Source organism: Glycine soja, chromosome 9, assembly GCF_004193775.1.
Source record: "Glycine soja cultivar W05 chromosome 9, ASM419377v2, whole genome shotgun sequence".
In the NCBI taxonomy this organism is placed as follows: Eukaryota; Viridiplantae; Streptophyta; class Magnoliopsida; order Fabales; family Fabaceae; genus Glycine; species Glycine soja.
This window is the reverse complement of record NC_041010.1, coordinates 41,715,768-41,741,737: the sequence shown is the minus strand read 5'-3', so window position 1 is coordinate 41,741,737 and position 25,970 is coordinate 41,715,768. Positions and strand designations below refer to the sequence as shown.

Here is a 25,970-nt window from a genome sequence, read left to right as displayed (position 1 = left end):
AAAATGGCTGGAATGGGATTAATGCCTATAGATTAAAATATGTCTTATAAAGGTGAAACAACCTAAGGACTTCTGTCTTCAAAATTTATATGTTTTTCTTCTTTTTTTATATAGCATGGCTTATATATATATTTTTCTCAACTTAATAAAGCCAGTGTTTCTCACGTGGAATAATTCTCTGTTGACGTACGTATCCTATAAATAAATAAATCTTGCTGAGCTCCTAATGGATTAATTATTAGCAATTAATGATCAGATAGCTCGCAGCAATTATTGAGTTTCTTTCTCATTCTCTGCTGCTACGTGCTTTTAAAGCCTTCTTAGGATCAAGTTATTGGGTCAATACAATGGAGGAAAACTTGATGCAGCTTAATTTAAAAATGAAAATAAAAAGAAAAACTGACCATTATTAGAATACAGTTGATGTTGCCACTAGCTTGATTAACATTAAAATTTATACCTGCTACCTTCTAATGTTCGCAAGACACATAACACGTTTGCTTGAAATTTTGGTCTCCGTTTTGGTTTTCTATTTATATTTTAAATTACAAAATCCGTCACCTTACATTTGTTTCCTGTTTTCAAATGTTTGTACAGGAAACAGAAAAAAAAAACAAATAATATTATTTTCAAAGTTTTTCCTATTCAAATAATTAAAAATAGAAAAATAACAATAACAGTTTTATGATTTCAAATTAAAAATAGAAAATAAAAATAAAAATAAAAAACAAAATTACAAGTAATTGCTCCTAAGAACGCTGACTTAAATGTAAGGAGTGATTAAGCCAGGTCACAAACAAAAGAACATAAAGTTAATGGCCTGTTCACCTGTACGCAAACAATTATAGAAAAAGGTACCCCTAACCAAAGTAGACAAGAACATAAACAAATTAATCACCAAAACAACCAAATTATTATTAAAAAAAACTGAGAAGGATGGCTTGAATCACAAGGAGTGATCATGGCATGAGACAAACAAAAGAACATAAAGTTAATCACACAGTCAACCGTACCCAAACATTTATAGAAAAGGTATTTTTAACCAAAATTTTCACAATATTATTTTTTCGAAAGGCTTCCTAACCAAAATACTAAATGGGCCGAAAATACAACGGGCCATGCAGCAGCCTATACAACCATAATGCTGCTAGGGACATCCAGCATTTTTGTTGGGAAATTCAGCAACATAGTAAAATAACAAAAATGTTCTTCACTTTTTCACGAATTAATGATTCGTATGATTCATACGGATTGACAATCCGTATGATTCATACGGATTGACGATCCGTATGCTCATATCAACTGAGTTAATAGACACATTATGTTATAAACAAATAGTATCGATATATATAATAGATACAAAAATTATATAATGAACTTTTTAATATATAAAATATATTTTTTTAACCTGTTTAAAATTTAGTAATCTTGTACTTTACAATACAAAATCAACTATTAAAATTTAGTATTTTTTTTAAAGCAATACACATTAAATCTAATAATCAACTACTAATGATGTAAATTACAGTTTAAAGATACCTAAAAATCTAAAATACATATTGTTTGAAAATAAAGTAATACATTTTTACAAAAATATCCTTAATTTAGTATCAACTCTTAATTACTGGTTTTTTTAAAAATTGTTTACAAAATTTTTGTAACCCCATAAAAGTAGGGCCTTAACAACTTAGTTTATATACTATCATGATAGTAAATTTATTTAAAAATTATTTTTTAAGAAATTTTTTATTCATTTAATTTATTTACAAAATTTGATATTTAATTGAATGATGTATTTAGATGTTTATTATAATGATTAAAAATTAAATAGACATTATATTTAATTGAATGATGTATTTAGATGGTTTTTTATAGCAATTGATAATTAAATAAATTTGATATTTTTTTACATATGTAAATACTTATTAAACCTATGATTTTTATTTATAATTTATATATATATATAAACAAATTAATTATTAGATAAAAAATAATTATCATAAAATTTATTATGAAAATTTATATGTACATTAAATATAAATTAAAAATTTTAGTGTTATATATAACAACATTATTTATTTATAACATAATGTATCTATTAACTCAGTTAATTTGAGCGTTCTATTAATAATACAAGAGATAGAAGTTGATATGATATAGAATATGAGAATGGAGTAAGATTTGAATAAAATATGAATATGATAATTGATAAATTTTAATCTTATATAATATTTGGTATGCCAAGAAATAAATCATATAACGATAGGATATATCAATTATGCTCAAATAATAAAATTATTTTTTCATTCAAATTAAATATTTTCTTTCTAAAAATAAATGTTAATCTATTTTGTACAAATTATGAAAATTATAAAAAAAATATTTTATTTATGAAGTTAGTTTTCTTAAATAACTATTATATTTTGAATAATAGTTATTTAATTTATAATATTTTAATTAATAATATAATTTAAATTTATTTGTCAAATTATTATATGTGTGTATATATATAAGTATAGTATTATGATTTAAAAAATTATAATATATAGATATATATTGTTACATATATGTGTGTCTCGTATATAAATTAATATTATATTTTTTATATTATATTTATTATATGTAAATCTTCTATTTTTTGCATAATAATCTTATACAAATATTTTATGTAATAGATTGAATGTTATAATTATATATATATATATATATATATATTAAATTATACACATACTATATAAATACTATATATATATATAAGTATATATGATTATAACATAATTATAGGCTTAATTATTTTTTAGTTCTTAAACAATAAATTTGAGGGACTAAAACTATAATTTTTTAAGAGACAAATGATTTTTTTAAAAGAATGGGGAACAAAAATGTATTCACCCAATTTTTAGACAGTAAACATATAATTAAGTTATATATATATATATATATATATATATATATATATATATATATATATATATATATATATAACAGTTAGTATGATATTTAATATATTACATAATGTAATGGGTTGACGTAGTGATTAAGCAGCTTAGCTTGAGTTCACAAATTATGAAAATGATCTATTTAAAAAAAATCATTTTTGATTTCTTTGTGGTGTGTGGAAATCGTTCGGGAGGGATAAAACAAGGTAATGTGAATGTAATTATTTATAAATTTAGGGGTTTCTTATAAGTTTCTTTATATTTTATCTTCAAAATATGCTTCTAACATCTATCCGAGACATTTTCTTATATTTCTAATACCAACTGAATTATTTAAATCAACATTTTATCTTTTCAATTCATTATTTTTAATATCTTTAGTTGTAGCTTTTTGAAAAATATCTATAGTTCTAAATTAAATTTTAATATTTTTATAAAATACTAATAATTAAAAATAAAAATAAATTACAATATAAATTATTTATCATAATCTAAAATATAATTTATAAATGAAAATACCTTTATTAACTATATGTTTTACTTATTGATCAGTTCCAAAATAAGTTTGATTCTATTATCCTAATTTATTTACGCTAAAGAAAAAGAAACTAATAAAAAGATAAAAGATGATAATATTAGTATTATATTGAAAAATAAAAAAATTATTAGAAAAGATAATGAAAAAAAATTAAAATTACATTGAAAATTTAACAAGATACTTATTTTTTGGACATTTTTATTTTTTCAAAACATGAAAGAAGTATAATTTATATATTAGAAATGTTTTTTTATCATACTAACTTGTTGTATAAAATAAACATTTAGCCTATATATAATCCACAAACTAAAATGCTACTTGATTAATAATTTTTCACGATTGATTAATGAAAATAAAAAAAAGGCTTTATTAATTGAATGGTTGATTCAAGAGAAAATGACATTGGGTCACAAAATTGCGTAAACATGGTACATACTGTGTTTGTTTTGAAAGTTCACATTGACAGCCAGTTAAGAGCGCAGGGGCTGACCTCTCTTATGGAAACAGACAGAGAGCTGCCGACACTCACATGACTCAAGAGTTAAAAGCTGCAACACATTATCTCCACATACAAAAAATAAACAAATTTATTTTAATAATAAATACTACACTTCATAATAATATAAAAAATAAAATATTTATTAACTATACATTAAAAAAACTATAGGAAAGTAATATAAACGCATGACATTTAAAATATTAAGAAATTTAAAATATATGAAAATTTATTTATTTCAACTAAATTTCATATTCATTTTAAATATTTTTATTTAGATAAAACAATTTAAATTTCTTACCTCTCAACTTCTTCTTTTTTATAAGGGTAAATTTAGTTTTGATTCTTATAATTTAATGATTATATAATTTTAGTTCCTAAAATTTTTTATTGTACATTGTTATCTAATTGGAAGTTTGTCAATTTATTTTAAATAGTAAAATATTTGAAAGTTTGAGTATTGAATTTACATAAATTTTGATTATATTTAAATGATATAAACTTAATTATTAAGTAACGAGAAGAAGTAGAAGAGATATGAGATGATAAGTGTAAAGATTGAAGTAAAAGATAAAGATATAACAAAATAAATGATGATTTTAATGTAAAAAAATGAATTTAAAATGTGATAATGTTAGAACTTAATATAAAAAAAAAATACTTGTAATACATTATTTATGTTTTGAAATCTTGTATTTCAACTCATATTTGTGTTAAACCTAAAATTATCCGTTAAATGAGAATGTACTTTAGGTCTGTATTGCATACTAAGCGTGATGTCTGATTTTTCCATTTTTATTCAAATTTTTTGTTTAGTTTTTGCATAAATTTTCTCTAAAGTATATAAAATCTTATTCTTGTGACTTTTATTTATAAAAAATTAAAAAAGATGTTAATTTTTTTATTATTTATAAAAAATAATAGTAAAATAAAGAAATTTCAATCATTTTACCAAATTACCAAATTAATTCAAATTTAATAATTATCACGTATTTTTAAAATTTTAATAATTTTGATCCGCAAACTAAAATACTACTTGATTAATAATTTTTGACGATTGATTAATGAAAATAAAAGGCTTTATTAATTGAATGGTTAATTCAAGAGAAAATGACCCACAAAATTGCGGAAACATGGTACATACTTTGTTTGTTTTGGAAGTTCACATTGGCCGCCAGTCAAGAGCACAGAGGGGCGGACCTCTCTTATGGAAACAGACAGAGAGCCTGCCGACACTCACATGACTCAAGAGCTAAAAGCTGCAACACATTATCCCCCACATACAAAAGATAAACGAATTTATTTTAATAATAAATACTATACTTCATAATAATGGAAAAAAAATATTTGTTAATTATACATAAAAAAACTATTGGAAAATAATACAAACGAAATTATTAATTTATTTTCATGACATATAAAAACATTCTAAATTTAACCTATTAAAAAATCAAATTATAAATATTTTATATAAAATTAATAAAATGTAATTATTAGATAAATTTTATTCCTCTCATCGTCATTCATCAGCATTATTATTCAATGAATAGTGAGACACATGTGAATTTGCACGGAATTGAAGGTGTGGTTTACCTTCACTCTGCCTAGATATATAGTGGAAACCGCCAAACTGTCAGAGAACAAGATTTGGAGTTTTGTTCAGAGATCACATGGCTAACGTCCTTGCTTGCAGCTCATACCCTTGAAGCCACTTGCTGAATCATTGGTTTGAATTTTCTCCATTTCCTTATCTCTCTATCTTTTTATTATTAAACTTTTGAAAAAAAAATAGTAAATCTTATTTCTAAGTATATATTATCTTCATTTTCTTAAGTTTATGAAACGAAAGAAATTGAAGGAAAAAATGGAGATGTATTTTTATTTTTAAAGATTTTCTTTTAATTCTTTAAAGTTTTTTATTTTAATCTTTTAAGAGCTTTTTTTGTTTTAAATCTTTTTATCAAATAATAACATTAAATGATAAAATAACATTAAAGTTGAGGATTTGCTTACTTGTCACCGGTATCACATAACATTCACATGTAATTATTTTTTATAAATTATGTTTTTAAACCATATTTTGTTCAAAAAATTATGAGAAATTTAAAAAACATAAGTTACTAAATAAAATTACACTAAATTCTTTGTATGTTTTAGTTCAATTATTTTAGTCAAGGAAATAAAATATTTTTTAATCAAAACTCAACAAAACTTAATTCTTAACAATCTTCTATTATTATTATTATTATTATTTAAACTTCACATTTTTAGAGTTATTGGATGGAAATTTTCGCTTCACAACAGTTCACAACATTTGTTGATTTCACTTGAACTAATGAATCATTCATCAAAAGTGACAGTAATCATTGAGTGAATTTCACCAAATTTAACATTAATAAGTAACTAAACTACTCAATTAATGTTTTTTAAATGATTATAATATTTTATTTTAATTATTAATTAATTAAGGATAAAAATTAAGAAATGTATATGCTCATGCATGTCTATTTTTTTAAAAAAATTAAATTCTTTATTTCATAATTAATGAATAATAATGATTAAAAAATTATGGATTTTCTAATTAAAAATAATATACTATATTTTTGAAGAAAAGAATATTATAATATATATTTAAAGTATTTAATAAATACAAATTAAGTTTAAAATAATATATAATTCAAATTATAAATATTAATAATATTTTTATTACTAAAATCAATATCAAAATTTGTATTAGCCAAGTATTAAATAAATCATAACCCTTATTTATCGTGTTAATAATAATAATAATAATAATAATAATAATAATAATAATAATAATAATAATAAAATAATAAATAAAAATAGCATTTACATTTGAATTGGCTATATAAAGTTAAACTAATAATATTTGAATTAGAATTTAAATTTTTAAAAATAAGAGTTACTTAAATGTGTATGAATTATATATTAAATAATTTGGGAATAGTCAAGTATAAAAAAATTCTTAATGTTATTTTATTGGAACGGACCTAATTTTCATAATTAAAAACATGAAGAATTATATAGATTTAAAAAATGATTGAACCTAATTATATTAAAAATGAAATTATAACTCATTTTATAAATAAAATTAAAAATTAAAAAGTACTGATTATATAATTATTGTTCAAATAATATATATAATAAAAATTTACCTTTGTATTTAAAGTAGCTATGTAAAATAAAAAAAATAACGTAAAAAGTTTCAATTCTTTTATAAAAAAAACTTAAATGAATTTCTAATGGTTATTGAAAAAATATATTTTAGTGAGGAGAGTAGACCAGATGGAGAGAAGACAAACAATTCGAGGCAGAGGAAGACCCAAAAAGACTATAAGAGAGGTTATCAAAAAGGATCTCGAAATTAATGGTTTGGATAGAAGTATGGTACTTGATAGAACATTATGGCGGAAGTTGATCCATGTAGCCGACCCCACCTAGTGGGATAAGGCGTTGTTGTTGTTGTATTGAAAAAATATATTTTAACAGTATTAAATAAATTTCCATATTTATTGATATTAAAAAAAAACAACTGAAGTAACAGATGTAAGAATTCTGAAACAAAAACTGAAACCAAATATATATATATATATATATATATATATATATATATATCAAAAAGTTGAGAATCTACCTTCTATATTATTGACATATGGCTTAAACAAAATTTCAAACAAAAAAAAATTAATGGTTAATGGATTTTTAATCTCTCATTAAGTTTAGACAAACGTACCATTCAATTTAAATATCTCAGCATATTTAAAGGATTTTTAATCTCTCATTAAGTAACATTTGAGTATCTTAACAATCATTAACTATTGCATCACCTTATCGTTATATATACATTAATGGTTAATGGTCAGCATTGACAGTTTTCATAGATTTTATCAGTAACTACAAGGGTGCGGGCCACAGCACATAATGGACACAACACAAAAACAAATTTTGATTCACTCCACACATGCTTTTGCTTACAGAACTACTATTAATGAAAAGCTTACCTCTTCTTAAGAATTTCTTTGCATTAGAAACATATTCTTCCCCATAGCAGAAACTTTCCAAGAAAAATATGAACCCGATGGATCCACCTACAGAAAAAACAAATCACATCAAATCACAACCTTCGATTCCTTTTATATATATATATATATATATATATATATATATATTATATCTGCTGTTTCACAGACAGTCGGTATAAGTAGCTTAACTACTTTCTTATGTAACCAACTAAGAAGTGTTTAAAATATATTCTAATACAAAGAGATCCAAGTAGCCAAGTACAAACACATTGAATACACAAATGTCTAGATGCTTAGTGATATAGACGACCAATTTTCTGAGCACATTTGAATTTGAACGCGCATATATAAATCAATGAGCAAAGCAAAACGAATTCAGGTGAAGCAAAACAAGATACCATAGAATTTATGTAATTAAAATATAAAGTCTTTTGAGAATCTAAGGAGCACTTATTCATTTCACTAATGAATGAGGTTAAGTCTAGACTTGTTACACACGTACAGTCTGTACATATGACAGCTAAACATACAGAGTTGAAGTTCACAACAAAAAGATTAGACAATATGCATTGTAATTACGAACTAATATAGCAAGTCATGGTCAATTACATCAAAAAACGAATGTTTACAAACCTCATATAATTGGGATACATTACCATCAAATCAAATCCAGTAACTAGCAATGACAGTGATGCTCCGAAAGGCCTAACACCACTATTAGGATAAAATTTCAAGTGAAAAGATAAGGTATATATATATATTGAAAATTAGATTTTTATCATTAAAGTTTAACTGATTTAAATATAAAGTGAAAGATTATATTTTACTAAATGAATTTTAATTGAATAAATGAATTAAAAATTATTTTTGTTTCAACTTTCAAAAGAATTTATTAATTATAATTGGTGATAATTTTCATTATAAATACAGAAAATATTTAATAGAGTAATAACACATGAAGAGAGTGTGTGAGAAGAAAAATTATAAAATAAAATCACTTTGTTGAGAGAAAATGATATTTATGTGAAAATGTTATCATTTTTGTAATCATTAAAAGAAAAATTAAGATTTGTAGAGTAATACATTATTTGAAATGAACTATAATTTTATAATCATTTTTATAATAATAAAATATCTTTTAAGTCAATTTTGTGGACGTAATCAAGAGTTAACGATTTATATTAAGCTTTTATATTTATTATTATTTTTCTTATAATCTTTGTTGTATTCTTATCATTTTATGTAATAGCATCAATTATCCAACAAGACCAAAACAAAAATGTCAGAATTCAAAACTCCAGCTGAATGTTTATATGTCCGCTTTCGTGACGTTCTTGTGTCAAACTTAAATCTCTCACTTTGTGCTTTCTACACTACTTACATCAATGGCGGGATCTCCATCTGCTTCGGCCAAAAAAGCCATTGTTGAAACCAGTACAAAGTCGTGCAAAAAAGTCATTGATGAAATCCATATAAAGTTCGGAGGAGTCATTGATGACCTTTGTACAAATATACATGGTCAGATCCGAGAAGCCGAAGCCGAAGCCAAAGCCAACGAGATAGCCCTAGCTATTTTGGAGGAACGGCTTAAAAAAGTGGTCATCCCAAAAGAAGTTCCCACCAAATTGATGACCAGCGAAGTCTTGGAGAAACTTGAAAGCGTTGCAAAGGACGCAAAAAATTTGAATAAGATGGTGGTGGCCATGGATCAATCTAAGGAAGTCTGGGATATTGTGGCTTATTTTTCCTTGTTTCCTCAACATGGCGAGCTTGATGCTGAGAGATTAATTGATCTCTGGATGGCGGAAAAATTTTGCAATTCTCCAAAAGGCGGTCGTAGGTGTTTGAGCCAGCTGGATGGGAACTCTATGTTCCAAGACGTGAAGAAAGACGAGTTTGGCCAAGTCAGAAGCTTCAAATTGCATCTGCTAATGCATGAAATAGCAGAACTCGTGGAAAAACATCACCATTCCATTAGGGAGAACATCACCATTCCAAACGAAAACCAGGTTCACTCCAAAGTCCAGCGAGCCTCAATTGATTTGAGTGACAGTCGTCTAGATCCTAAACAGCTTTATCACCAGGCAAAACAACTTCGAAGCATTTTTTTCTTCAAGGAAGGTACGCCGCAGGTGGATATAGACAAAATTCTTGAAAAAATCTTCAAGAACTTGAAGCTGCGGGTGTTGGATCTCCGTAATTTGGGGATCGAGGTTGTGCCGAGCTCTATTGGGGACCTGAAGGAATTAGAGTATCTGGACCTGTCCCAGAATAAAATGAAGAAGCTCCCTAGTTCCATCGCCAAGCTTTCCAAGTTGCATACTTTGAAACTGTTTAGCTGTTTCGATCTCACCCGCATGCCTTGTGAAATGAGCAAGCTGAGTTCTCTAAAGACATTGTCCACTTTTGTGGCTAGCAAGAAGGAAACCATGGGTGGCCTTGGGGAACTCGCAAAGCTCAACGATTTGAGAGGAAACTTGGAAATCTTGCATCTGGACAGGGTGCGATGTTCCTCCTCTACAAATGGGGAAAGAAAGTTATTGTTGGCAAAAGAACACCTTCAGCGCCTGACACTAAGTTGGACTCCCAAAGGTGACAAAGAGGGGGGCCATCTTTCACAACTACTGGAGTCTCTTAAACCCCATTCTAATCTGGGATCACTAATCCTTGTGGGTTTTCCAGGTTCCAGCCTTCCTGGTTGGCTCAATTCCTTAACAAAACTTGTTAAGTTAAGCTTGCAGGACTTCCAGAAGCCTCACGGATGCAAATTAAAATATCTCTCAGAGCAGGATAATCAACTTCCCCCAAAACTCAAGATTCTCGAACTTGAAAATTTGGAAAATCTGGAATACATTACAGAAAAGTGTATCGACGGGGAAAATTTCTATAAATCCCTGGAGGAGATGACAATCAAGAATTGCCGTAAACTCGAAAGTTGGCGGGGAACGGAGACAGAAGCTGGGCCGTTATTTGAGAAGATTTCAAAACTACACCTCCACAATTGCACCTTAAAACTGCTGCGGCTGAATACTACGTCCATTCCCCTTAAGGATCTTCACATTCAATATTGCCGTGATTTAGAAAACCTGTCCGGTGTTTTCCAGCACCTGAGCTCACTCCAGCGTCTTACGATTGAGAACTGTGACATGAGTAGTCTTGACGGGGAAAGCAAAGCATGGGAGGGTCTGAAAAGTCTGTCTTGTCTCACGTTAAGGGATATTAAACATCTCAGTTCCCTTTCATTTGGTGACGGCGTTACCACTCTCCAACAACTCACCCTTGAGAAGTGTCATCTATTACCTTCCATTTCGATAGGCAAACTCACCTCACTGCAAGAACTCACCCTTCGCAACTGTGATAAGTTAACTTCTATTTGCATAGACAAGGTCGCCTCACTTCGGAGCCTGAAGATTTCTGGATGCAACAAATTGGAGTCGCTGCCCAAAACGAGTGAAGCTCTTAATTCTCTAAAAACCTTGCATATTTTGGACTGCGCCTTGTTACAGCCAAGGTGTGTGGAGCCAACCGGCGAGGATTGGCCACAAATTTGTAATATAAAATATCTAAAAGTGGGGAAAACTGTCCATTGAACTTGTTCTTGTTCGGGTAAGTGAACATATACTAGGTTGGATTGAAAAATGAACATATTAACCGGTTCATTACTTGACTTTTCATGTAACATCATCTAATTCGTTTAATTAGGTAATAGGCAATTGACACTAGTGATAACGATAAAATATAAGTTAATTTGATAGTTAATTTTAATTAATAATAATTATAATTTCTTTATTTTATTATTATTTTTAATGTAATAACGAAGAAATTAATATTTTTGTAATTTTTTATTAGTAGAAATCAAGAGAGGAATAATTTGAGTGCTTTAAAGAAAATTGATGCAAAATTGAAAGAAATCTTGAAGAAAAGTTGAAAAAAGTGAACAACTTGTTTACTATGATATCGACTCATTGTGTGCTTACTTAATGACCAACTAAGGCCAAAGAGAAATCCCAAGGTTGCCTTTAGCGCAAACAAAATGTTAAGCGCGTGATTAAATCGTCAGTCTCACTAAATTTAGGAGTGTGCATTTAGTGTAAAGTCAACGTGAAAAACAAGCTGCATTTGACGTATAAAAGTAGTAAATAGTAAGCAGTAATAAAAAAAACACACCGAGTCTCAGAGTTTTCTAATAAATAAATCCAAAGTCTAAACCTATTTCATAAAGGAAACCCTCATGCTTTATCCATTCATCTCTTTCTTTCTTCTAGTCATCTAATCCCTTCTTTCATCCGCATTAGTCCTTGAAGTGTAAAACATCTTATTATAAGAGAGTTAACTTCTATTGTTGTGAGCTTGACATATCATTCTTGTAATATAACTACGTCTATTATCTATTTAATGAAATTATATTTCTATTACTCTTATATGTTCTTTTTTGTTTATCATGATATGATCATCCATATAATATTTAGGAAATAATGTATTGAAAAATTATTATTTTCTAAAGGATCAGGGAAAAGTATTTAAATAAAATTATTATCAGAAATAAATTAATATTTATCTTGTCAAATTCATATATCTCTAATCGTAATCTCTTTATTTTTAGATTTTTCTCTTAGGAAACAAAAATAAAGTATCTTATTAGATATGAATGGAAGTAAGAAGAAGCACTTCATCTTTTTTTTGGTATTGACTAGTTTTATTTTGTAGATTTATTGAGCGTACTTTTGCTCGTGTGGAGTTGCTTTTGGAATGTTTTTTTTTATTCAGCCTAGTTTTGTTCATGTGTGAAGTTTTGTTTAAGAATAACATGGCACTATTATTTTGATAATGATGAGTGACATAAATAATAGTTTTCTACTTCCAAATTATGAAATGAGCAGTTATAGTTGGACATTTATAATTTACAAACACCCAAATAACAATCATTATTTCTCTTTTTATATACATCTATCCTGTTATTATATTATAGCATTAATCTTATATAATTACTCATCTTTTATCTTTTTCTATCTGTCATGATGTTTACACCTTTGGTGTTTAAGAAACATTTTTCTTATGAAATAAATAATCATACGTAACTGTTATGACATCTAAGAAGGAAAGAAATAGACGAGAATAAGAATGAAGATAAAAAATGTTGTGACCTGATAAAAAGATAAAGTATGTTTTTGAATATGTGTATTTATGAAATTAATTTTAAATCAATGTAATTTTATATAATTATTTTAAATGAGTGATAATTTAAAATTACATGATTTTTGTTTAACTAATATGTATTAGAAAATCGATTTTCACATATAATGTCGTTTGAAAATTACCTACTATCAAAATTGATTTTTGAGTGAATAATTCCTAATATAGGTTTTAATATATATATATATATATATATATATATATATATATATATATATATATTGGTATTAATTTATAATAATTTAAAAATAAATAGTTAAGTTTGCAATATTATTTTGCAATAAAAAATTAATTTAAATATTTTGTAAATCAAACCTTTTAAGATCAATATAACGTATTATTAATTAACTTTAATTAAGAAAGAGAATTATTTTTAAAAATAACAAAAATAGCACACTGCATTAATATTTGCATCTAAAGATCTAAATAATAGTTGTACCAAAAATAAAAACTAAATAATAAAAGACATGGATGCTGTTTTTTTAACAACACAAAAGATAGACTAAGAAATTATAGTTGAGTTGGTTAAGTTTAATTCCTACTGATGAAAAAGGTAGAAATAAAAAAAGAGAGAAAAAACAGGCATATAATAAAAAGTAAAAGAGCATTACAATAACTGGGAAAAACGAGAGCATGCAGTACGTGGGAGAAGGAAGAAAGAAAAGTGAGTGAAGGCAGGACAAAAGTGAAAAAAAATAATATGTAAAGTGAAAATTAATTTTGAGTGGATGCAGAAGCTAGAGTACTTGCTTCAAGCTGGACTCACATTTTTGACTTTGACTCAAGTTTAAAATTTGTTTTCAAACATTTCTAAAATAATAAAATCATGTTACTATATATGAACTCATACCCACGTTTTATGGTTCCAAGTGTGGCACCAAACATACTCAAAGACAAGAAGAAAAAAAGAAAACAGAATAGTTAATCATACTTGAAAAATGCTGCATCAAGATATATATAAAAAGATCTTTTAACCCATGAGAAGTAAATATCCCTGATATACAAGCCAAGATACAAAAATACCTACTTAATTACATCCCAACAATGTTATTTTAGAGCAACAATGCATCAACTCCATATATAATGATTTAAGGCTTAAATATGTTTTAAAAATGCATAACTATTAACTAAGAGTGTCTGTGAATTAAATTTGATCGATTTTTAATATAAAGAAAAATGATAAGGATTAAGAAAGTGTTTAGAGCGATGAAGTTTTCACGTATGACTAGGGATAAGAAACTTAATTTGACTCCTGCCCAATAGATGAATTGAAGAGGGGGAACCTAATTAAGCAGAAGAGCGGTTTACTTACCAAAATTTTTCGCTTTGATACATCCTAAACAGCAAAACTTGATTGCGGGAATCTTGTCCATTCTGCACTTTCTTTGTGTTCCTCATCACTAAACAGGGATTTCACCAAGTTCGGCGCCTACGCAGAATGTAAATTAATGACTACATGCATCATGCTGACATTTTGAAATTGTAAATTGTCTAATATTCTTCTGATCTAAATAATGCTAGAAATTTGGAGAATTTCTAAAATTCTGAAAGTAAATATTCAAACAAAACATTTTGCTGACTATCAATTGAAATATCCTAAAAAATTACATTACCCTCTTTAAATATTCTATCCAAACACACAGTTAGGTTTTTTATCTGCTTCAATGGCGAAGGGAAAAGCATGATGCCTAGCCGTTATGTAAGAGGAAAAACCGTCCTACCTGAAGGCTGAAGCGCCTTTCTCCCCTTTGATGAATTAACTCTGCATCTTTTCAACGGTTTTTCCACGTTCCTAACAGATCTATATATACTATATAGTCAAGAAGAAATATTTGAAATAAATGAATAAATTTCTTTATATTTGTTTATCAAGGTCCTAATCGAGTCTTCCAAGAAGTTTCACTTAAATTCTTCTTGTTTTAAACTTATGTAAATACATAGTTTGGCTTCTAACAAAGAACCCTAAATACATATGCGAATGGGAAGTTGCATTTAAACACGTACCTTGCTCAATATTTGTTTTGGCTTTAATTTTAACTCGGAACTCAGAACCCTACCGAACCCCAAGCCACTTTGGTGCTTTTACAACTACTAATCTCATAAAAAATCTTTGATCCACATGATAGTTGGATGATACACGCAAAGCCTCTTCAGTCGAATCTGAAATCCACACATTTTTCCCCGGCAGATAGTTTTCTTTTCTTTTATGAATACTTCTTGAAGTCTTCCCCAGGATGCGACATATGTGGTTTCCATCACACTGGTTCACAATCGGAGATAAAATCAAATTATGGACCAAAGCCAAACAGATCTGAACTCAAAACGATTCTCTTTATAATAAATATAATATAATCGATTATGGGTTCTTGAACGACTCACATCTAATGTTTTTCCCAACAAATTATGCGTTAGGTGAGTTACATTATAATTTCAACGAATTATTAAATGAATGTAAGACAGCATTTAATAAGATTAAATATCCTCACAAGTTTTACCGTGTACGTATTGCTCACCACACCAACCTGATTGGTATGGAATAACTTCAAAGATAGTACTAAATTATTATTTTTTAATTAAGGATCTTGATAACTAGGATACTGGTTAAAAATAATATATATATTTATTGTGAATATCACAAAAAAGCATAAAAAAGTTATAAATAACATAATTTTATATATCTCAATTTATTTTTTTGATTTCTTGATCGTAGAACATTGATTAATAGTTACCTTTTTTAATATTGTTTGGATAAATAAGTTAAGATAAATGTTAATTAATATCCTCCATCAATATCTTTAGGCTGAAGAATTAAAACAATAAGTTTTTTTTTATCGAGATATATAAAATTATACTGTTTATAATTCTCTTTGCACTCTTTATGATTTTCACAACATTTGTGCTATTAATTTGACACAAATGGACATAGCACGAAATGCACCAATAATTGAACTGGACATATATATATATATATATATATATATATATATATATATATATATATGTATATATATATATATATTAATGCACAAAATATTATATCAATATAGTTATTATTTTTAATTAAATAAGTGATATATTAATATAATTGATAAGAGTAAAAAATATTTTTCATTTTTTATTGTAATTTTAAACTTTTAAAAAAATTGAGATAGTCTTTTTATAAGAACATGACACGTCTGTTGATAGTCACAATTAATCAGTGTGTTTTATAACTAATATATATATATATATATATATATATATATATATATATATATATTTAATTAAAAGTAAAAAAAATTAGAACTCCATTTTAAAAACTTCGTGGATCTTTTACGAAAAGTGTCGTACAAAACAATATTTTATTTTTCAAAATAAAACTTTTTTAAAAAAATTTCAATCAGTATCGTAAGACACGGATTAATAAAACCCATAATTTAATTGAAGACTTGTTGAATAATAAGGTTATATTTTGATTTAAAAAAATCATAAACATTTATAAGAAAAAAATAAAATGAATTTAATATTTTTTTTTTCAAAAAATTATGTGCTAGGTGAGTTACATTATAATTTCAATGAATTATTAAATGAATATAAGATAGCATTTAATAAGTTTAAATATCCTCACTAGTTTTTCACTGTACGTATTTGCTGACCACACCAACCTTATTGTTATGGAATAACTTCAAAGAGATAGTACTAAATTAGTATTTTTTTTATTTAAGGGTCTAGATAATCCGATATTGTTAAAAAATTAAAAAGAAAAAATGTTTATTATAAATATCATAAAGGAACATAAAACAGTTACAAACGTATCTCAATTAAAATATTTATTTATTTTTATTTTTTAATCGACACTAATTAATATTTATTTTTTTAATATTATTTGGGTAAATAACTTAAAATAAACGTTAATTAGTATCCTACATTAATATCTTTAGGCACCGATTAAAGAACTAAAGCAATAAGTTTTTTTGTCTAGATATAAAAAATTATATTTTCTATATTTTTTTACACTCTTTATAATTTTCACAACATTCGTGCTATTAATTTGATACAAATGGACATAGCACGAAAGGCACGAATTATTGAACTGGACACACACATACATACATATATATATATATATATATATATATATATATATATATATATATATAGAAATAATAAAAAATTTAATTTATCAGCTCAAATTAAAATAGATTATTAATATTGCTATGAAATTTAAATAAATAATATAAGATTATTTTTTTATCTATTAATATGTAATTAATTAATTATTAATTTTTGAATCAATTAATAATTAAGATAATATCAATTATAAATATTTATCCTTTTATCACAATTTTGATTTTTTTAAAAGCAAAACATCTTTTTTAACGGAGCATGATACGTGCTGACAGACAACTAGTTGTGTTTCATATAATATATACTAATATATGATATAGATCTAATCATAAATATTTATATAATAATAATAAAAAATTAAATTATTAAATGTAATTAGCATGTTATTATTATTTTTAATTAAATAAATGATATATCAATATAATTGGCAAGAATAAAAAATATTTTTCTTCCTTTTATTGTAATTTTAAACTTTAAAAGTGAGATATTTTTTTATTAGAACATGGTACGTGTGCTGCTGATAGCCACAATTTACCACTTTGTTTTATAATTACTATATACATTAAATATATTTTAATTAAAATAAAAAAAAAAAGTTTAAAACTCCATTTAAAAATCTTCGTGCATCTTTTACGAAAAGTGTTGTACAAAACAATATTTAATTTTTCACAATAAAAACTTTTTTTTTAATTTCTCAAATAATATCTTAAGGCACGGACTAATAAGACCCGTAATTTAATTGAAGACTTATTGAATAATAAGGTTATATTTTGATAATTGTTTTCATAAACATTTATAAGAAAAAATAAATTTAACTTTCTAGTGATCGAGTTTTTACATTTATAACCTATAATTCACATCTTGTAACGAGTTTTTACTGAAAAAAATTAAATCACGGCTAGCTGATAACTTGTTGAAATTATTATCTTACTGATAAATGTTAGCGGTTAATATATTGTGAGTTTTTTTTACAGTAATAAAATTTTAATATAATCAGCTATCTTTTGTTTTTTTTTCTTTACCATTAAATCAATCTTATATTTTCTAACTCTATTCAATGGTGAAAAATTTAACAAAATGAGAGACTACAAATCAATTATTAAAATTAAAAATATATAAACTAAAAACAAACTTTTCAATATTTCTATATTTATAGAGATTAAAAATATGTTTATTTTTTTCTATCTTACATCAAATTATTTTAATTTATATAATAACACAATAAGTGTATTCTTACTGTTTATATAAATCTCTAATAATATTTACATAATTAGATGGATATACAAAGTTGTATATATAACTTTAATATAAAGGAATGAGAAATATACTAGTTTGTTACTGTACGTAAGAGATTGAGTACTATAGTTTGACTGTGTACGCAGGTGTTAACCACTGAATAATGACATTGGTTAAATGATCCAAATGTTCAATTCTTTGATAATTGTTATGCCTAGCTTTTCCCAATGAAAATTGGAAAACGTTTTGTAGACACCACTAGGTGTACTGTACAACCAAAGAGAAAGAAATGATAAATCGACGAGTAATGCTATTTGTTTACAAAGGCATGTGGTACGAAAACGCATAGGAAAGGAATTAGAGCAATAATTAAGAGGAATTTATAACAAGAAATGGCTAATTAATCGTTACGATCGAATTCGCAAGAAAATTGAATATCACCCCTGGCCTGTGTTTTCAGCAAATTTCAAACATACATGCAAACATGTGTATATATATATATATATATATATATATTAATCCCCATGCATCTTTTGTTTCTTGTTTTTCAACCGATGGGACTTATTGTAGATTTTAAAATGTCACGTATGAGATTGACCTGTGATATTACGAGTACCGTAATTGGCATGCTCCCACATATTGCAGCTCCTATAATGAGGTACCTGTATGCCCTATATGCCTTGAGTATTATAGCAAGTGCAGCACAAAAGGCAACCATCATGGATACCACAGAGAAGAGAAGGAAGACAAGGCCTAAAAGTAACTTCAACGGCAACCATAGCCGAAAGTCTCTTTCAGCGAAACGCGATGTGAGGATCCAAATGAATATCATCACTGAAGTGGCAGAAGTGAAGACAGATATTGAATCTGCTATGATAAACACAGTAAATGCCATGTTGTTTGAGAAAATGGGCACTCCAGTTTTTTCATCGTTTCCACCTGGGATTGTGAAGGCCGCAGCGAACAAGATAGTAGTCATCAGAGTACCCACAATTGAAAATGACTTAGCTGACTGTTTTGCCCATTTCTCTCCATCTATCACAAGCTCCTTGTGCGTTTCAGTAAATAGCTCATGAGGCTTCTTATCATCACCATTTTTTTCTTCCCTACACTTGGGATGCACAATTTTCTCCACCGCCTGCACTCATTTCATAAGTTGCTCATACATCCATGCATGTTTCTCATCATAATTAAGTTAAAATTCAGACTATATGAAATTAAATTTTATGAGTAGCAATGATTCACAATACGCATCGATTGCACCCCAAAAAAAATTGAAGAAAGGAGTATCAAATATAACCTAGCTAAAAGATTTTTATTTGCCTATGTTTTGTAAACGAATAGAAACGCACTTTCTAATTAATATACTATTTTAAATACATTATTTATTATTAGATGAAATTTGTATATTAAAAATAATTAAAATAGAGTTTAATAATTATACATTGATAATGTAAAACTTAAAATTTTATTTTTAAAATAATATTGGTAAATTTAATGAACTTATTATAAATAAAAAATTGTGATAAAATAATTTTATATTATTAATATATAACTTTTTTTTATAAGAGTATTTGATATTTTTTTAAATTTTAAATTTTAAATTTCAAATAAATAATATTGTATTAGTAGGAGAACGTTAAAGAGTGTTTTTCTATTAATCTTCTTTGTAAAATCATCAAGTAAACTATTGTTAATTAGTACATTGCACATGTTATGTGAAAATGGATATATGTAAAAAGAAAGAAAAGATGGATAACCTCAAACCATTTATATTCTCTTTGCATTTGCAGAGCAGCCCCGGGCGTTTGACTAAGCTCAGAGGAAGGCCCTAAATGTCCTGCTAGATGCAAAAGGTTATTTCCAAACCTGTCTTTACGAGATTTGATTATATCCCTCCTTCCATTGACAGTATGTATGAGTTGGAACACGTCTTGTTTGCGATTAAGAACCGCATATGAAAATACGCCTCTCTTATGGCTGTCCAAGGCCCATAAGAGCTCATGGTTAGCCTCCCTCATAGCCTCTATGAACTCAACAATTCCATGCTTGGCTGCATCCAACATAGCATCGTACACCGAGGCTTCAATGAGCTGTCTATTATTAAGTTTTGCAACCATATTCTTCAGGTGTCTCAATATTTCTTGAACTTGATAATGGGTATAAGATAATTTCCTAATTCCTGAGAGAATTGGAGGGACTTAATTAGTGCTGGAGTCTTAAAGAAAAGTAAACTAAATCGATTTTTAAGCATAGAGGAACAACTCAATAAATTACATGCATATCATTTTGTTTTACGTACCGAAGAGATTTATAATGATAGTGCCAAGATCTGTCAAAGAGACAGAGCACTACTTACCCCAAAGCCCTCCCAAAAGCTTTACGGGTCCAAGCAGAAAATTCAAAGCGCATATGCAGAACCTGCCTGAAGAAGCATCATGGTAAAGAAGCTTTGAGCAGTTCATATATATGTAAAATAAAAAAGACAAATTGTTTATAGACATAAATCATTTACGTAAATCTCTCATTTAAAATCATATTTTGTAATAAGTCTCTTGTGACATAAATTTACTCTTCAATAAGTTTATAGACTTGACTCTTTATTTATATAAGTAAATATGCTTAATATTTAAAAGTGGTAAATAATGTATCACGATAAGTTGAATATACAATTATAATACGTACTAACAACAAAATTAATATTTAAATTGACTCACCTGTTAATCTTAATTTTTTTTTTGAAATAGCATAAAGTTGAACGTTTTTAACCACATATGTTTTAATAAAAAATCTATCCCTGATTTGTTATCTAAATTAAAAGAAGTCTGACTTATTGTAGGCTAGATCATAAGCTTTGATCAGGTGGTCTGACATGCTTCTATCCCACCCTCATATTTCCACTACACCCTCAAGGAAAGAGGAGAAGGGAGTCATATTTTTAGATTTTTAAATTAAATATTTTTATGATATGATAAACATTTTTTCTTAAATTTATTTTTTGATGATATAATTTATATATTTATTTCTATTTTTATTTCACTCATTTAAATTAATAAATAGAAATAAATTTCTTTCTTTTTTATTTTTATCTCTCGAAACAATATATCTTTTTTACTTAATTCTTTTTATCTTTTTATTTCTTCTTCCTTATTTCACTCCTTATCCAAACAAAAGTAAATTAAAGAGAACATTTTTTTTCTGACTTGAGTAAAAGAGAACATATACACAAAGCTACTAATATTAGGTTATCATACTTTAATAAAACACGGTTTAAGGTAACACATTAATTCTAATTGGAAAGACAGGGAAGCTGGGGAGAAGTGCACATTCGTACCTGAGGAATTGTTTATATGACGTTCCCCACCACCGTTTTGAAATATCTTTTCTACTCTTAAAACTGTACAGAAGTATATTTCTACACAATTTTTCAATAAAAAATGGTAAAAAAATTGATATAAGCATAGGACATTACATTATTGATAAAGTGTTTATTTGGTTTGTAGTTCGGTAGAACTAATTTGATGGAACTAATACGTTAATTTTTTGAAAATGTAATTTATATGTGTATTTAAATTATTATTATTTATATATTCATATTAATATATATATATATATATATATATATATTACTGATAAATATGAAACCAAATGGATTTAACGAGTGCATGAATAAAGGGGAAAACAAAAGTTTGATATGCATGAAAATTAAGGTAAATGTAATTAAAGGTAGTCCAGGGTAGTAATCGTCTGTAAAATGATTGCTTAATTATTTAAAATGAAATAATGTTTAAGAATTTCAATTCGAACAATAATTATGGTTGGAGTAGTTTGAGATCAGGGCTGCCAACAAAAGCTAGTGTAAATCTGTTAATAAGTGTTTTAGATTGCATACATATTTACAATATATTAAGAAATTATTGATTTAATTATATGTAACTATTTTGTTCAAATAAAAATTATTAAGCATTTGAGATATTTGGAAAAAAAAATTGATTTAACTGATGAAAGGTTATTTTGATTGTAATTTTTAAACATTTCATTCTAATTTATATATATTGATTAATAATATTTCATCAAGCTGTAAAAAAATAATCATTGATTAAGAGATTATAAAATACAAGTTTTATTAATTGAATGGTTATTAAAGAGAAAAGGCATTGGGTAAGAAAAGTGCAAAAACTTACTATAAATGATTCGCCCTAGCAGTCCAAATTGACAGCCACTTAAGAATACAGAAGGCATTTGAGCCAATGGGCGCAAGGTGCCAGAGACGACGTCGGCGGGTAAGGAATCATCCTTCTTATTAAGTTTATCAGATCCAAGTAATTTCAGAGCCACATCTACCACATCAAACCATGCATTTGATTATTAACTTTCTTCCAAATAAAGGAACTTCTAAAATAAGTAGTATTCAGAATATATTTGAATAAACCTTTTCCACGAATATTATTGCTTTACTGTACGTTAGTGAAACTTCTAAACTCTAATTTATAACATAAAAGTGCTAAGAATTAATTTTTCTGTTTAGTCCTTTTCAGTATACAAATTATATATATATATATATATATATATATATATATATATATATATATATATATATATATTCTCAAAGTAATTAATAAATTTATAATTAAGCAGTTACACATGCTGTTGTTATAATAATAATTATTATTATTATTATTATTATTAAAAATGTTGAGAATATTTTGTATTCTTTTAATAAATTTCAATCAATAAAAAATAAAAAATATATTGCTGACATTTCTTAACTTAGTTTGAGTGATTCCCAATAAATGAATCAAAGTAGGTGTATAAAAAAAAAAATCAAACAAAACCGAACTAAATTGAGTCAAATAAAAAAATTGAACCATTAAAAAAAAAATGATCCGATCTGCTGCTCAGGTGGACATGATTAGAAGCTACATGAGCAAGGATTGGCATCTCTCTCTTCAGCACACTTTGAGACAAGGAAATTCTGTAGCATATGGTTTGGCCAAGGAGTTCATCTACTTCATCATACCCTGTTTCTTTTTAACGAGTGCCCAAATGATCTTCATTGTCTCTACTTTGCTGATTATATTGGTGTGACTGACACTAGGATTAGTTAGTCTAGTTGGTTTTTTCTTTTCTGTTTGTTCTATTTTCCGTTTAATAATATAAAAAATGGTTTTATAAAGTGGTTAGATTTGGTTGGGTTTATTAAAAAAATGAAAACCGACAGTGCACAGCCCTAAGAAGCTAGGTTAAGCAGAAATGAAGGTATGAGAGGTTTACTAACCAAATATTTCGGCCTTGATACATCGTTCAAGCAGCAAAACTAAATCAGGTTGGCTGAGCTCATCCGTGGGAGTTTTTTCGTAAAGAAAGCGAGTGATTTCTGTGTGTCCCTTATCAGCAGCCAGAAGAAGAGGGATTTCAACGTTGCTTTTCTTTGTAGTAAGCAGATCCTGGCGGACATTGTTGTCGTCAATGTTGTCTACCATGCACCTTGCTACATCGATGTTCCCAGTAAGATGAGCAACAAGAGCAAGAGCTGTAAAACCCCTCTGGTCTGTCTTCTTTAGTAATTCTTTTCCTCCTGACGTGCTTATTAACTCCCTAACAATGTTCGCATGCCCTGCCATTGCTGCAACGTGAAGAACCGAACCTGAATCCGGCGCCAAACGCGACACTTCCACCTTGTTACCGCTGATGAAACTCTCTGTCTTTTTCCAATCACCATCTTCCACGTACTTGTACAGCTCTTTATTCTCAAAATCATCATCGCCTACAACACCTGCTTGTCATTGACGACATTAAAACATGAATTTTTTGAAAGAAAAAAAAATTAATTCCATGTTGCATTTAAATTCATGTATACCTTGCTCAATATCTGGTTTGGCTTTTAACTCATTATCACTGTAACGAACGCACAAGTGATTCCAAGCTGCTTGGGCTTTATCAAATTGCCAAATCTCATCGAAATTCTTTGATCCACATGATCGTTGAATGATATGCAAAGCCATTGCATTCATCCGATGAGCATCATGTCTCGGAGTAGAAGGTGTCTCGATAGCATCCCACAGATCATTGCCCACCAAATAGTTTTTCATTAGAGTTTTCCATATTTCATAGTTGTCTTTTACTTTTTCCCAGGATGCGACATTTGTGGCTTCCATTACACTGCTTCACGATCAAATTATAGACCAAAGCCAAACAGATCTTTATAAATTTGTCCACTGCAATTCGTGGACCGTACCGGTAATTAATTAAATCCACACGAAACTCTGGTCTGGGTATTCAAAAGGGAGGCAGGTTGAAATATATATGCAGATATCTGGAAGATAACGTATTTATATAGACACAATAAAAGAACTTAATATGCTATTCCAATTCTTGGGTGTTTATTATATGGGATCTCTAACCGACCCTACAAAAGATAAACGATGTAATTTAGAAGATTATACCAACAATGTTGAAGTACATAATTAATGCATCAATCATCTTATCTTTTATCATTTTTTTTCTCTCATTTAATTTTCATTTATTTTCTTCTCGATCTCTGTCTTCCTTTTCATCACTTATTATATTTTTCACTCTCTTTTTTACCTTTTTTTTAATCTCTATCTTCCGTCCACCCTAATCTAATCCACCCAAAGTACGTTGCACGTTTAGATTTTTCCTTTTTTGTGTGTTCTATCTTCTTCTTCTTTTTTAAGGTAGAGTTGTAATTATATTCATTTCTCTTTTAAGTTTAACGTTAATTGCAATTACATTCTCTTTAATTCTCTTTATTGTAAAATTACACTTTCTTTTTTAATTTTTTATATTATTCTTATAGTTCAACATTCGTTATTTAAAAAAAGACACAATTTTCTCTCTCTTTATGTACATATATAAAACCATATACATAATATATTTGACAATTAGACATAATTTTTCAATGAAAGATGTAAGCATAATGATTGTTCACACGGTAATAATCCCTTAAATGTATAACCTGGCCTCCCAAAATAATTGGAAGATTCAAACCAATATCTTTTATTGCATGCATGGATGACAAAATATTTTATCAATATATTAAGGAAAGCTAGTTATTCATATGGTGATTTCGGAGTTTCAATCTGCTTTTGTTAAAGGGTGTCCGATTTTATATGGAACACTTGTGCAAATGAATTAATGGATGATGCAAAAAGGAATAAAATTGGGACAGTGATATTTAATGTTGATTTTGAACAGATATACCATTCAATTAATTGAGAATTTTTTAATTATATGATGACGTGGATGGAGTTTCCTGAAATATGGCGTAAGTGGGTAGCAAAATGTTTCTCAACGAGTAATTAAAATCTCAGTGTTGTTGGTTAATGATAGTCCAAAAAAAGAATCAGTACGTGTTAGAAGATGTTTGAAACGAGATGTCCTGTCTCCACTCTTAG

At 27.1% G+C, this 25,970-nt stretch overlaps 1 protein-coding gene and 1 long non-coding RNA gene across 5 annotated transcripts; both read right to left on the bottom strand.

Moving 5' to 3' along the window:
- Positions 1–3,771: 3,771 nt before the first annotated feature.
- LOC114368985 lies at positions 3,772–15,641 on the bottom strand. 3 transcript variants are annotated; one of them, XR_003657463.1, is made up of 5 exons: positions 15,214–15,578; positions 14,522–14,638; positions 7,996–8,082; positions 5,118–5,232; positions 3,772–4,039 (listed from the first exon to the last, which is right to left on the bottom strand). It is a non-coding gene; the product is annotated as an uncharacterized LOC114368985 (long non-coding RNA). The 3 variants fall into 3 exon arrangements; XR_003657464.1 differs by lacking the exons at positions 3,772–4,039; positions 5,118–5,232 and adding an exon at positions 15,589–15,641 and having other exon boundaries at positions 7,792–8,082; positions 15,214–15,469; XR_003657462.1 differs by lacking the exons at positions 3,772–4,039; positions 5,118–5,232 and having other exon boundaries at positions 7,792–8,082; positions 15,214–15,570.
- Positions 15,642–18,730: 3,089 nt separating this feature from the next.
- On the bottom strand, positions 18,731–24,895 carry LOC114367303. Of its 2 annotated transcripts, XM_028324458.1 has the most exons (7): positions 24,413–24,895; positions 23,831–24,328; positions 22,737–22,892; positions 21,887–21,967; positions 20,912–20,977; positions 20,313–20,734; positions 18,731–19,690 (listed from the first exon to the last, which is right to left on the bottom strand). In XM_028324458.1, the coding sequence occupies exons 1-7, from the start codon at positions 24,708–24,710 to the stop codon at positions 19,100–19,102; spliced, it is 2,112 nt and encodes a 703-aa protein (XP_028180259.1). In that variant the 5' UTR covers positions 24,711–24,895; the 3' UTR covers positions 18,731–19,099. The 2 variants fall into 2 exon arrangements, with proteins under 2 accessions (XP_028180259.1, XP_028180260.1); XM_028324459.1 differs by lacking the exon at positions 21,887–21,967.
- Positions 24,896–25,970: the final 1,075 nt, after the last annotated feature.

What these genes read in the sequence shown, in the direction of transcription:
- LOC114367303 (XM_028324458.1), bottom strand. Translation starts at nt 24,710, where the DNA reads ATGGAAGCCACAAATGTCGCATCCTGGGAAAAAGTAAAAGACAACTAT. An exon ending in TCATATAAACAATTCCTCAG is followed by an intron (nt 20,978 to 21,886) that starts GTACGAATGTGC and finishes ATGCTTCTTCAG; the next exon opens with GCAGGTTCTGCATATGCGCT. An exon ending in GCTTTTGGGAGGGCTTTGGG is followed by an intron (nt 20,735 to 20,911) that starts GTAAGTAGTGCT and finishes CAATTCTCTCAG; the next exon opens with GAATTAGGAAATTATCTTAT.